The following is a 13,988-nucleotide window of genomic DNA, read 5'->3' as shown; positions in this document are numbered from 1 at the left end:
GCTTGGTTCTCCTACTAGATTGGTAACCTTGGTTTCATAACTGAGGGAAATATTTATCTCTACTGAAAATATAACGATGAAAATAGACCTGGGCGCCATAGTTTCACTGGAGGCTTCTCTCTTGAAGAAATCATATGGTGGGTAAACAAATTACTGTTGAGCAATTGGTAGAAAAGCGCATAGTTATGACGATATCTAAGGCAATGATCATGAATATAGGCATCACGTCTGTGACAAGTAGACCGACTCCTGCCTGCATCTACTACTATTACTCCACAGATCGACCGCTATCTAGCATGCATCTAGAGTATTAAGTTCATAAAGAACGGAGTAACACCTTAAACAAGATGACATGATGTAGAGTGATAGATCCAATCAATATGCTAAAACCCCCATCTTTTTATCCTTAATGGCAACAATACAATATGTGCCTCGCTACCCCTTCTGTCATTGGGTGAGGACACCGCAAGATTGAACCCATCATAAAGCACCTCCCCCATTGCAAGAAAAATCAATCTAGTTGGCCACACCAAATCAATAGATCGGAGAGAAATACAAAGCTATCTTAATCATGCATAAACGAGTTCAAAAAAGACTCAACTAATATTCATAGATAATCTAATCATAAATCCACAATTCATCGGATCACAATAAACACACTGCAAAAGAAGATTACATCGAATAGATCTCCAAGAACACCGAGGAGAACATTGTATTGAAGATCAAAGAGAGAGAAGAAGCCATCTAGCTACTAGCTATGGACCCTTAGGTCCATGGTAAACTACTCACACATCATCGGAAGGCCTGCAAAGTTGGTGTAGAGGCCCTCCGTGATCGGATCCCCCTTCGGCAGAGTGCCAGAAAAGGCCTCAAGATGGGATCTCACGAGAACAGAAGCTTGCGGCGGCGGAAAAGTATTTTTGGTGTGCCCTCTGGTATATGGAGAATATTTGGGTATTTATGGAGCTGAGATTAGGGTTAGGGGGGTCCCGAGGGGCCCACAAGCCTAGGGGGCGTGCCCCCCTGGGGCGCTCCCTCTGAGCTTGTGGCCCACTCTTGGCTCCTCTGGCCTCCTCCCGAAGCTTCGTGGTTGTCTTCTGATCCAAGAAAAATCCTCAAAAAGTTTCATTCCGTTTGGACTCTGTTTGGTATTGATTTTCTGTAGAAGACAAAAACAAGGAAAAAACAGCAACTGGCACTGGGCACTAGGTTAATAGGTTAATGCCAAAAATGATATAAAATAGCATAATATTGCATATAAAACACCAAGATGGATAATATAATAGCATGGAACAATAAAAAATTATAGATACATCGGAGACGTAACATTATATTTGGATAAAAGGTACTAGTACCATACTCAACACTGACGTGAAAGAGGGGATTATTTATAGATTTGGACAGCGAATAAATTGGGTTCTCATATTATTTTTCCTGCAGTGCTTCCTTGCTCTGTCAGAACACACGTACTCAAGAGGTCGGCCTGCCATAACTGAATACACCAGTATAATGGTCACATTGGAGACACCCATGGATATAAGTTCACACTTGGGTTCATTAACCAACAAGATCGCTCCTTTTTTTATGGCCGAACTTCGATAAACTTTGTCAAGTGTTACGGACTGGAAGTTGGCACACGAAAGTTGATGGAAATAGCAGAACCTGGTCTTGTCATCCCTGTGACCATCCACCCCGATGTCGTTACATTAGTACATCCATATTAGTTTTGTATCTGGTTCTTGCATGTTTCCTCTATTACTTTGTAATCCACCTATTATGTCTAACTAATCACAAAGTGACTTTAGAAGCAGCAACAATTTGTGATTCCCTTCTCTCACAATGATGCTACTCCTAACTAATATTTCTTATAATTGGTGACACACGTAGATTATTACGAAGTGCAGGACACTAATCGTTTGTTATTTGATAAGAACTCGACTGTTACTAATGGCACTGAAGTTGACTGGGACGACATCCACCATTTCCTACACTTTATTGATCGTCTTGAGGACCTTGTGCATCATTTCAATGGTGAAAGCCACGTGGGATATGTGTGTTACTGGTGCACACATTGAACAGGTCCAATTGTGTCCAGAAACTGATGGTATGAGATATTTTCTGTTATATATGTTGTCCATAAACTCCTGCTTATACACAATTTTACAACTGTGTTCTTCTTAAAATAGAAATTGCCTAGTTTTATTGTTCCTATACAGATGCCTAACCATGGTCGAGTCAGACTTGCATTTGGTCACAATATGATGTTTATGTCGACCCACTCCATTTCCCTTAGAGGTGAAAAGATACTTATTGGTCTCAAATCATGAAGGCTCGTCGATCTCGAAGAATAGGACATAAGGTTATGTTTCATGCTTTTCCATGTCTCTGAAGTGAATATCCTGTTTATTGACCACATTGCGAGGACGAGGCCATGGTGGAATAGACAAGGTTGCTTCTTCGTGGACCCTTTGTGGGTGGAGCCCTCTGTGGACTCGCGCAACCGTTACCTTCGTGGGTTGAAGTCTCCATCAACGTGGATGTACGATAGCACCACCTATCGGAACCACGCCAAAAATCTTTGTGTCCCCATTGCGTTTGCCTTCTCCAAACCCCTCCTTTACTTACATGTGACATGTCTTACTTTCCGCTGCTATACTCTTAGAATTGCATGTGCGGGTGATGCTTGACTTGCTAGAAATGCCAAAATCTGCCAACAACTAAAATTGGGAAAAGGTTAGGTTTTATTTGGTCAAGTAGTCTAATCACCCCCCTCTAGACATACTTTTGATCCTACACTCATCTCCTTTGAAGAAGAGGAGGATGAACTCCCCATGAACTTTCTTCCTATGCTCTTACATATAGTGCCTATATTATATTTTTTGGGTTATGTCAAAGAAAAGTGAAATTTGAACACAAAAATCAAGGGGAATAAATATTTTGTTTTTGATATAATGACTCTGGTACAAACCAATAGTAGAACCATGAACTCCCGAAGCATATGACGGTGCTATGTCAAACAATGTTTTCTTCAGCTCCTCAGCTTGCAATTTTTTTCAAGAAGTTCATTCATAGGTTTCGAGACCCGAGGAGTGAAAACATCTAACAATTCATGCATCTCATTAAAACCTCACGGATGATACAATGACTTGTGGAAATTGAGAATATCTTCCCTAACATCATCTGGATCAACACAGACAGAACCATCACCAGCTTCTTGGGCTTGAAAATAACTAGTATTACGACTCCCTTACGCAACGATTGCACATAGGAATGTTGTTTAAGCCATGCTTCCTCTTAACTCTTAACGTAAATCTTCTTTCAATCGCGTTGTCACTACCATTTCCTCTGCCGATGGACCACGCAAACCAAGGCAGTTCTTAAGCATTCAAGCCTTTGCTGCAACCTACAAACTTTTTATCGATAAACCACCAAATTCTTTGATGCACCAAGAGCCTAAATGTTCTTGGATGGACGATAAGGCTTCAGTGACACCACTTAAACCCCTCTGATCAGCCCCCACTTGCTATAGATCCTTGACAAAAGAATCATAGTTAGCGTGGGACTTTCACACATTCTCGTACCACAACGTACGGGGTGCCTTTGGCTAATCATTCAGTGATGCAGCTTTGAGTTCTGCTAGTACAAAACAATAATATGATTCCGCTAAACTAGTGTTCTTGACACTTGTATAATAAATAAGGCCTAGAAAGGAATCATACACAAGACCTTGATCCAATATAGCCTTAACATTGGCATTGCCTTGTTGTCTATTATCCCAAGTAAAGGGAACACCTGTCCAACCCAAATCCCGGAAGGAGTTTGAGCCACCACATCGCGAAAGGCATACATCTACCACTCTGGATGGGCATTAACACTCAAGTGTTCTTTTGCATGGAGCATCTCATTAAAATTGCCAATGCAAAACCAAACACTATGCCTAATAGCATGGAAAGTACACAAGAATCACCAATTGTGGTACCTATTCTCAGCTCTCAGTTTGCCATAAAAACCGGTGAAGCGCCACAGTTGCGATTATTTTTACTTCTAATAGTAACATCAATATATGAGCCGAGCCAAAATCTAAAGTTCAACATCCACTTGATTAGACCAGAACAGACCACCACCACCACTAAGTCCATCTCTATCGGCGGCAAAACTACCAACAAAACCTAGAGCCGTCTGCAAATGTTCAACTCTTTTACCCCCAATTTTTGTTTCCATAATGAACAATAGGAGGGACCTCCTTGCTTCATAATCTCGAGAATCTCTCGAACTATCTCGGGGTTCCCAAGCCCCTGTCAGTTCCAATTGATGCAACTCATTGGGATGGGCAAGGGCTGCCACTATAGAATTATCAGAACTAGGTGGAGTGGCATCTTTTCTCATAATCCCTCTCACCCTCTAGTTCATCGCCTTCATCACCATCCTTCTCAGTAGCCGACTCACCATTGAGCTCCATCAAATCCGTACCACTGTCTTGATGAGTCTGCTAAGTTAGAAGTGGCATCTCTACCTTGCGATAAACTTGTTTTTGTTGCAGCCCCCTTTACGTTTATTTTGATACGCCGGTTTCAGAGGGGATGTAACTTCACAATTTTTGCTAGTTTGTGAGTTCGAAGAATTGGCTTCTTTCATGCTATATTGAGAGTCATGCTAATCCTTTGAAGAGTTCTCACCAAAACCCGACTTGCACCTTTCATCGATTGCCCTCAGGTTATGTTTAAGGGAAAATATAATTCGGGAACGTTCTTGGGAGGCCATTTTCAGGGAACAACCCCAAAGTCGTCTGATCACGATCGAATGAGCGACAATTTTTCTGTGAAACGTAGCAACTTTCCTACTTTCTAAACACGCTACATGACAATTTTCGCCTCCGAACATGACAATTCTTACAAAATTACCAGGGCAACCTAGTTGATTTGGCATGGCAGGTTTGGCGTTCGTTGGAAAAAATGCTCCCAGGGAACGTTCCCCAGATATTGCGGTCCATGTTCAAACGACCAGTTGCCTTCCTCATCCTTCATGCCGGAGTCGATCAGAGAAGATCTGAGTGGCCTAGGCGACCAGATGAGAAGCAAAAGTGAGGTATTTGTTCATATATGATATCCTACCAATCACTTGTGGTTCCTTCTTGCCGAATCAATCACAAACCCACCTTCTCAAGAGTTTCTTTACGTCAGTGGTGACATGAACCCTTAGAAAACCTCCCACGGGTCAATCTGCACCAGAGTTGCATGCTTGTCGATCTACACCAAGCCCATGTATCATTCCTCAAATTATATGGAAGATTAACAACTTTGCTCCATACCCGCAGCCTATCAAAAGCGAGTACCGATGGCCGCGTACATTCCTCAACTCCTTCAAAATCACTGCATGTTTACCGACATGCCACGATGAGCCTTCCGAGACATGATCTTGATCGCGCTGAGATTCAAATTCAGCCTATAACATGTTCTCCCCAAGAGGACGAAACACCAGACCACAAGAATTTCCCCATGCTAACGAAGGGCGCTAGATATTGTCTGAATATGAAACAAATTGCGATAAAGAATCGTTCCTGTTAGTAGCCACTTCGGTTTTGAACACTCAACAGAATCATCAATCACCAGAGGAGTCGCTTCTTCCTCCGTGATATCAAGTTTTCCCATGGCCTCTCCCATCTGACGCCGAACCGAGCTGAGCGAGTGGACGCCGGCGTTCACCTTTCTGCTGCAACAAAATCTGATGCGCCCTGCTGAAGATCAACGAGCGAGCCCTAATCGCCTGAGAGGGTATTGGTTTCAGGGAAAAGTTTCTAACATGAACATATTTTGAGCAGCCCCAAACCTGCATTTTCAAGATCTAGCATATGACTCGTACAACAGACAAGGCGTCCAATTACAACCAATACAAGTATGGACTAGCTGAGCCTGAACAAAAACAACATGACAAAGGTCAAATGAAGCAATTTAGTTTCGGCATCGATCACCCATCAGCATTCATTCAGCAATGCTGCGCCTGGGATCCATCTCGGTCATGCACGCGTAGCCCTGCAGCTTCTCGTTGAAGAGCACGAGGGGGTCCTTGTCCCTGAGCACGCCGTCGTCGTCGTACGCGTCCCGGAGGAACACGGCCCAGTTCATCTCCGTGCCGGCGAGGTAGAAGGCGCGGGTCTGCTTCCGCAGCGACTGGTACATGTGCCGCGTCAGCCCCAGCTCCTCCTTGAACTCGAACACGTGGTGTATCAGCGCGCGCTTCTCCAGCGTCAGGCTCAGGAACTCGTGCACCACCCCGACGCGGTACTTCTCCGCCTCCGGCGTCCACGGCCGGAGCAGCGCGCCGTTGGTGTACGGCGAGACCAGCGGGAACGTGGTCGCCGCGTCCAGGCGCTCCGCCTCCTCCCCGTCCAGCGGCATCGACCGGCGGTGCGGGACGGAGAAGCGGAACGTGCGCCGGACGCGGCGCTCGTCCACCATGAAGTCGTGCTCCAGGGCGCTGACGGCGAGCGCGGGGTCCCAGCGCGCCAGCTCGAGGACGTGGAGCCCGTCCGGGTCCACGGCGACGCGGAAGTCGTCGGGGAAATCGCGGACGCGGTCCCGGAAGTCGTCCGGGAGGCCGAGCACCGCGCGGCAGTGGTGGAGCTTCGCGAGGGGCAGGCGGCGGTGGGCGGTGAGCATGAGGAGCTTCCGGACGGCCAGCACCCGCGCGGGGAGGAGCTCCTCGTGGACGCGGCGCTCCTCCTCGAGGAGCGAGCACATGAGCGGCGTGAACGCGAGGTGCGGGACGGAGCCCACAGTGGTGCGGGTGAAGAGCAAGGGGTGCCGGGCGGCGGCGCGCGAGACGCTGCGGCCGCGGGGGAAGCCGAGCTCGCGGTACAGCTTGCCGGCCTCGGCGAGGGGGATACGGTGCGGGGGCGGGAGGGAGGCCATGAATGAGCGCGCGCGGGAGAGGAAGCGGAAGGCGGCGTCGCGGTCGAGGACGGCGTCGAGGGCCGGCACCCGGCGGTCGGCCTCGGGCTCGATGGGCGCGATGCGCGGGCTGTTGAGCTTCTTCAGGAGCTTCTTGCGCCGCTTGCACGGGAGCAGCGGCAGGAGCGACGCCGCGGCTTCCGCGGCCGCGGAAGAAGACGCGGGCACGGGCGCCGGCGCAGGGGCTGGGACCGGCGGGACGAGAGCTCCCGCGGCGGAGAAGAGGCGGCGCGCCATCGCTAGGCTCGGGCGGCGGCGGCCTCGCGGTGGAGTTGGGGGCTCAGTGTTTCAGTTTGATCAGTGGAGCGCACGAACCTTGATGCAAGGGCAGCCGTTCGATCTGGAGCCCACCCCACCCCACCCCACCTCTCCTCTTTCTCTATCCTCCGCATAGCCCCATGCCCTTTTCCGTTTCCTCTGGAACGAAACCGAAACCCCAAATTGCCCTTCCGCAGCAACCGCAGCCGCCGCCGCCGTCCGCCATGGGCACGGAGGTGGTGCCCGTGGTGGACCTTGGCGCGCTGTCCCAGTCGGAGCTCGTGGCGCTCGCGGCCGCATCGCCCTACGCCGTCGACCCCCGCCGCGGGCGCCGCGACGCCGACCTCCTCCCGCCCCCTAAGATCGATCGCGCCGTCTTCAACGAGAGTGCCGGCTCCCGCAAGCAGACCTTCTCCCGCCGCCGCGCCGCCACCAATCTCTCCCACAATCTCACCCCTAGCACCGCTTCCTCCTCCGCCGTCGCCGTCCCCCCCGAGGAGGATTCCGAGAACCGCCTCATTGTGTTCCACCTCCAGCAGCTCTTTGCGCGCGACGACCCCTCCTATCTGCCACCACCACCGCCGATTCCACTCCAACAGCTACCCCCGATACCCATACCCGCACCCACCATACCGGTGCCCGCACCCCCCGTGGCCTCCGTGCCGATCCAGCAGCTCCCGGACCCAGACCGGGATTTGACGAACCCGAAGGGGGTGGCTGTTGATTTGGCTAGACTCGCGGAGTTAGTGGATCCGTATGGGGAGGAGATACGGAATCGGACTGCAGGACTTGCTCTGGAATCCGAGCTGCTGGGTTTCATGAATGAGTTGGAGGGCCAGTGGGGGAGTCGGAGGCGCCGGAGGAAGTTTGTGGAAGCAGCCATATTCGGTGACCACCTGCCCCGTGGGTGGAAGCTAATCCTTGGGATTAAACGGAAGGAGCGTGCTGCCTGGATCAATTGCCGCCGCTATGTTAGGTTTGTTCTGCTCGATGTGTATACTTGTTTCTGATTCTAGTGATCGTGGATGATGGTTGACACTTGGTAGGTGTTGTAACCTTCTAGGCGCAAATGATTGAGGTTTTATGATCCAAATGTGATGCCCTGTGAATTTATGCAGTGCTTCTCACAAGGATCATGATTCCTTCTCATATTTATATTGTAGAGAAATGGGTTTTGTAGTATGAAAATAAGTCTTCTAAGAAGTCAATGATACTGATTTCAGTAACCAGATGAAGCATAACTGCATTAGAATACATATTAGAAACATAAGCATCAGGACAATGGGGTTTCTGGCTATATAAGTCCATTTTATTTTTATTCTAGTTGGAGTAGCATTTGCAAGGTGTTATTTCGAGATGTCTGGCATCTAATTTTTTATTGTCTTTTGGTAATACTTGCATACATAGTGCTCCTGTTTGTTTCCTTGTAAGCACCTCTGATTGTGTTGCATGCATACCTAGTACAAATTTGTAATCTAACCATCAGTTTGTTGGTCCTATTTGGTTTTGGTTTCATTCTTTCTGTCTCCTTTTTTGTGTATATAATGCTCAATCCAGGTATGCTTTGTCGTCTGGTAGCGAGTGTTAACTGAAAGAGAATGCCTAACCACATGTTTGGCTGGCTGCCTGATGCCTCTGCCAATTTCCATGTCTGGCATATTCATGATACTTCCGAAGTATAAATTGTCCTGATAAGGATTTTAGGATTTTCATTTTCTAAAGTAATGGAACAATATTTTTTATATTTGTTTTAGTTCTAGGGTTCAGGCACTACTTTTCTTTATTTGCTTGATTTTTTCATTTAATGTAAAACCAAAGACCCCTCATACCTACTTTATTTTTGTTTGACATTACTGTGTTCTGGGTATATGAACCTTGCAACCCACAAATCCTTTTCCAGTCATGCTTGCGTGCACAGGCTCAACAGCTCCTCAAATTTCTTTCTGGCAAGATTAGCCAGATCAACTGGGTTAGTAGCTGAAAATAGAACCTCGAAGAGTTAATTGTAGGGGGATATTTAGTCCTGTGTTAAGACTGCTAAAAAGACTCTAGCCAGGTTAACATAACCCTCCCTAATCCAAGAGTGTTTGGGTGTGTGTGTGGTGGTGGTGGGGGTGGGGGGAGCCCTGACCCAGTAACCCATGTCTTAACCCCAAAACCAGACTTAGCCTAAGGAAGAATTATTTGAGGTAATTAGATTCAAGCCTCTTCATGTTCGAACTAATTTGCTTCCAATCTTCGTAGTTCTTACAGTGTCTTGTACATAAGGCTAATCATTGCCGCCTTTGGAGCAAAAAGAATAAACAAATTCTCTAATCCCTCAAACCTTGACGGCAACATGGCTTGCTGATCAAGGGTGAGTGCCCATATTATGCACATACCATCTTGATACTCAGAAGTAATTTATGATTATTCCAATCATCTTAAGCGATTCCACTTTTTCTTGAATGGTGGTATGGCATATCTTTTTTTACACACCCTCTCCGTGGGTATTTTTATTAGACATGCACCAATATATGTATAATTCTTTTTTTTGTATATCACCAACTCAGTGATTTTTCTCTCTTTTCGAAGATTTATTACCACTCTCATTGTGCTTTGCATAAGTTATGGTTTTGGAGAAGAAGATCCATGCTAAATTTATACTTGTTAAATGAAGATCCTAATCAAGATGGTACCTCTTTATTAGAACAGTGTAGCACTGTAGCCTGTCTGTGCAGTGTTTATATTCTCCGTTGGGCTTGCTACGTGGTTTGTGATGTTTGTTTCATCTAATCAAGTACTCCCTCCGCCCCAAAATAAGTGTCTCAACTTCAGTACAACTTTTTGGGACGGAGGGAGTAGCAAATTGTGTTTTTCATGTTGATTTCCCATTATCACGTTTGCTTTAGCTAATTGTGCATACCATACTTTCCAGCCCCAGGGGACATCAATTTGCTACTTGCAGAGAAGTTTCTTCCTATTTCATGTCACTTCTTGGATATGTGGAGGCAAAGCCAACCACTGTTCAGAACAACGATGTGGAAGTTCGTGACATGAGTGCTGTGAATGTGAGTTTTTTCTTAGTATGCACCTTATCTTTGCAGTCTGCACTTTAATTTCCACTGCTTAACTTCATGAAATGTTTAATTAGACTGCAGGTCTTCACCAGCAAAATGATTCAACTGGGGACATGCAAAGTGCAGTGTCAGCCACTTCTGTTACATTGCCCATTCACAATGGTGATTCTCAGGGACAGAGACAAAAACCTTATAAAGATGAAGCTCCGATAGAAGCAGTCAGGAAAGAGTGCAAAAAATGCAATTTGACTTTTGAGGACCAGGGTGCCTATGTGCAGCATCAGTTGTCCTTTCATCAAAGGAAAGCTAAAAGGCGTAAGGTTGATAAATCTGTTGGCCTGGGAGTCGGTAAAGATGGAAAGCTTGAGACTCAGGAAAGTCAGAGGACCTCTGAAGATAAACCTGGCTATTTTGGCCATGGTGTAGCTGATGTTAAAAGTCAAGGTCAGAGTCCAGCAGAACTGTTTGGCGGAGCTTCTTCAGGAGATGTAGGTGCTCAACTATCCTTGGCTGCAGCACCATGTGGGTTGCAAGAGATAACTGGCTTACCTGAACAGGCAGAAGAGCCTTCTGCTGGAGAGCCTGTCTCTGTGCATCAGAAGGACCTTCCTCAGGAGACTACTGGTTTACCTCAACAGGAAAAAGCACTTTCTGCTACAGAGCCTTTCGCTGGACATCAAAAGGAACATGTTGATAATTCTGGTGACCATGAAATCCATGATGGAGCATGTCATATAGCTGAAGAGCCTCTTGCCTTTGATGTTGCAAGCAACCTTAGTACTTGCAAGTCTCCTGAACCAGAAGTTCATGAGCATGACAGCTCAAAAGATTTGGAATTTTCCATCGCAGATTGCTCAGGAAGTTTTGACAGGTCTCATGAAATCTCTAAGATACCTCAGGATGTTCCATGTACTACAGATGCTCCAGGTGAAAAAAGTTGCGCAGATGATCCAATGGACTGTGCTGATATAACACTGCCAAAACAAGTTCCTGAGCACTGTGATATGCTGGATCACAAATTTAGAGGTTTTCCTGGAGAAACTGGTTTTAACGACCAGGTGGAAAACAATCCACTGTCTGCCAACTTGGATGAGCCTGATCTTAGTTCCAACAGCATGGAGGTAGATAACAGCAAGATAGCTTGCAAGTTCGGCGATGTGCTGAATTCTACTAGCTCTGAATATGATAAACCTGTTGTGGATCAAACTGATCGTGGAGTGACCTTGAAAAATGATGCAATCAACATTGATGATGGGATGAACATTGATGTCAGAATAAAGGAGGTCAACCTCAATTCATGCTTAGATACAATATCTTCTCCTGTTTCTGGTGCAAACTGTGAAACGTCTAATGCCCTTCATGATGGCAATCGATCGTCTATTCTCGCCCAATGTTTTGGTGCTAGCTCTAATGATGACAATGTTTGTCAGGACGAAAGTTTTGTCAATCAGAACAATGTTTCTAAGACTGAAATTTTCGTCAATCAGAGCAATGACATGGTGTATCAATCCAATTTGAACATGAATCCTGTCTCTCCTCCTCAAATTAGTGTGGATTATTTCACTAATTGCTCAATGAATTCTGAAATTAAGAACAACGACAACCGACGTGATGATAATGCCAAGGAACAGTTTGTGAACTCACGGAACATGTCAAGTAATGAACCAGGTTTTGATGCTGAAGCTTACAACAATGACATCTTCACTGGTGCTATGGCAGAAACTAGCTTTGCTCAGCTGAATAATGCTATGAATATGAAGACTGATTACTCAAGCTGCTACTCAATATCTGATCTAAATACGCTGACTGGTGGTACTGGAACTGATGGAATTGATTTCCACGGTATGAGGAGTTCTTTTGTAAGTGGCTCCACCAGTCGCAATGAACCAAATGAACTTGATTTTGATATCAAGGGTTCCATGCTCGAGGCTCTGGAAAGATCTGACAGCGACCTGGAAACACAGTACAATGGTGGCGATCCTGCCATTGACTCACTCCCTGCGGCAGGCACAAGTGGGACAAGTGTCGATGATTTTATGTCCATGCACACCAATTTTGGTAGCTTGACCTCTTTGGTTCGTTCCGTTGAAGGTGGTCCAATGAGCAGACTTATTCAAGATCAGGTAAATTTGACTGGGTATCTTCACATGCTGGTTTTGCTCAACAATTCTTTGGAAATTTCACCAAGTCAATTGGTATATAACGCTTATTTAAATCTTCAATGGGTATTTATTCTTTCCACACATGTCATGCAATAGACAAATGATGTTTCATTTGAACTTCAATCAGCAGTCAATAAATGTGCAACTATCGAAGGAAGAAATAAATACGGTTGTTTGACTATTAACTGAAAACATGTAAATGCGAGGTCACAGTGTCACACAATGTAGCATGTTGGGGGTAACTACTGCAATAGCTGAACATTCTCTATTAAATATAGCAGCAGTACACACCGTTATCCATTATGTGTTCTATACTTTTACCCATCTGCGTGTTGACTCTGGTAATATATTTTGTACAGTGCGATTTGCAACTTGGATTTGGTGCACAGAAGCAGCAAATATATCCTAGTTTTGAGGAGCACCTTCGGATGGCCTCAGCTGGAGCTCCGCAGTTCGGGAACATGGGCAGACACAATCCCATGCCTGTGCCTGTGCCCGTGCCCGAGCCAACACTGATGCTAGGGTACGAGCCAACGTTGATGCTGGGTTATGCACCGCAGTTCGGGAGCTGCCCTCCGGTCCAGTTAGGTTGGGACCTGTCCAAGATGGTTGGCGTGCTCCAATCCGTATGTGTGTGGTGCAACACAAGGTTCCAGCATTTTGGCACCGCCGAGCAGCAGAACGATTCTGTTGGCTTCATTTGCCCCGCGTGCAAGGACAAGACATCTGGTCATCTTGGTACACTCAACAATGGTTCATTGCTTTAGCATTCGATCTCTGCTGCTGTTTTCATCATATGTAGTCCGATCTTTTTTTTTTTCTTCTCGTGGGGATCATGTAGGGTAGACTGGAATCTGAGGTAGCGAATTCTAGTGTGTGTGCGGTGGTTACGTATGTTTACATGACACTGTTTTCGGTCGTTGACTGATTTGGCTATGTAGCAAGCGAAATTTGTGACATTTTTAAATGCTGATGTTCAGATTGAGCCTGAGAGGTGCATGATTCTCTTCATTGGCCTTGGTCCTCCATTCGGCAAGCTCGGTGTATCGCCTGCTTTGCCAGGGTTGGGTCAGTTTCCCAGCTGCTCCGTGCATATGGAAGTGCTGGTCACTTTTAAGTGCACGGGCTGCAGGACGAGGTTTCTCCCTGCTTTGTTTGCCATCAAGGGAAGGATTCGGTGGACCATATTCTTATTAGGCGCCTTTTCTGAGTTAAGGATCAAATGTACCATGCCGAGACGTAACTGATTCCTCTGATGAGAGGTGGCTGGTTGCCAGGAAGAACTGTCGGGGCGAGGATGGCAAAGGATTCGACTCATTTGTCATTCTTACTAGGTGGCAGCTTTGGAAACAAGGGAATGCGAAAGCATTTGCCATTATTAGACTGCAGTGCACGATCGATAGAATGCTGGAATTGATATTTGCAGAATGGCAGGAATGAAACTTGCTGGAGCTGGCGTTTTAGATAGTTTCGTGAGAAGTTAGACTAGAGTGGTGGGAGATGGGTGGGTGGGTGTCTAACCTTGCCTGATATCGTATGAGCAGTTCTTTTGTAAGTGGCTC

At 46.4% G+C, this 13,988-nt stretch overlaps 2 protein-coding genes across 2 annotated transcripts; one reads left to right on the top strand and one right to left on the bottom strand.

Annotated features, from left to right (window-relative positions):
* Positions 1-5,808: 5,808 nt before the first annotated feature.
* Positions 5,809-7,184, bottom strand: LOC123121805 (protein WHAT'S THIS FACTOR 1, chloroplastic). The gene has a single exon (XM_044541868.1). It carries the CDS (start codon positions 7,182-7,184, stop codon positions 5,979-5,981), a length of 1,206 nt encoding a protein of 401 aa, XP_044397803.1. The 3' UTR covers positions 5,809-5,978.
* A 7-nt stretch (positions 7,185-7,191) lies between these two features.
* LOC123121804 (uncharacterized) lies at positions 7,192-13,414 on the top strand. Its single transcript, XM_044541867.1, has 4 exons — positions 7,192-8,181; positions 10,123-10,255; positions 10,339-12,387; positions 12,786-13,414. Exons 1-4 carry the CDS (start codon positions 7,346-7,348, stop codon positions 13,191-13,193), a joined length of 3,426 nt encoding a protein of 1,141 aa, XP_044397802.1. The 5' UTR covers positions 7,192-7,345; the 3' UTR covers positions 13,194-13,414.
* The last annotated feature ends 574 nt before the right edge of the window (positions 13,415-13,988 follow it).

This window comes from Triticum aestivum, chromosome 5D (genome assembly GCF_018294505.1).
Source record: "Triticum aestivum cultivar Chinese Spring chromosome 5D, IWGSC CS RefSeq v2.1, whole genome shotgun sequence".
NCBI classification, from domain to species: domain Eukaryota; kingdom Viridiplantae; phylum Streptophyta; class Magnoliopsida; order Poales; family Poaceae; genus Triticum; species Triticum aestivum.
The sequence above is the reverse complement of the archived record's forward strand: the minus strand, read 5'-3'. Positions and strand labels throughout refer to the sequence as shown.

What these genes read in the sequence shown, in the direction of transcription:
- LOC123121804 (XM_044541867.1), top strand. Translation starts at nt 7,346, where the DNA reads ATGCCCTTTTCCGTTTCCTCTGGAACGAAACCGAAACCCCAAATTGCC. An exon ending in AATTGCCGCCGCTATGTTAG is followed by an intron (nt 8,182 to 10,122) that starts GTTTGTTCTGCT and finishes CATACTTTCCAG; the next exon opens with CCCCAGGGGACATCAATTTG. An exon ending in GCAGACTTATTCAAGATCAG is followed by an intron (nt 12,388 to 12,785) that starts GTAAATTTGACT and finishes TATTTTGTACAG; the next exon opens with TGCGATTTGCAACTTGGATT.
- LOC123121805 (XM_044541868.1), bottom strand. Translation starts at nt 7,184, where the DNA reads ATGGCGCGCCGCCTCTTCTCCGCCGCGGGAGCTCTCGTCCCGCCGGTC.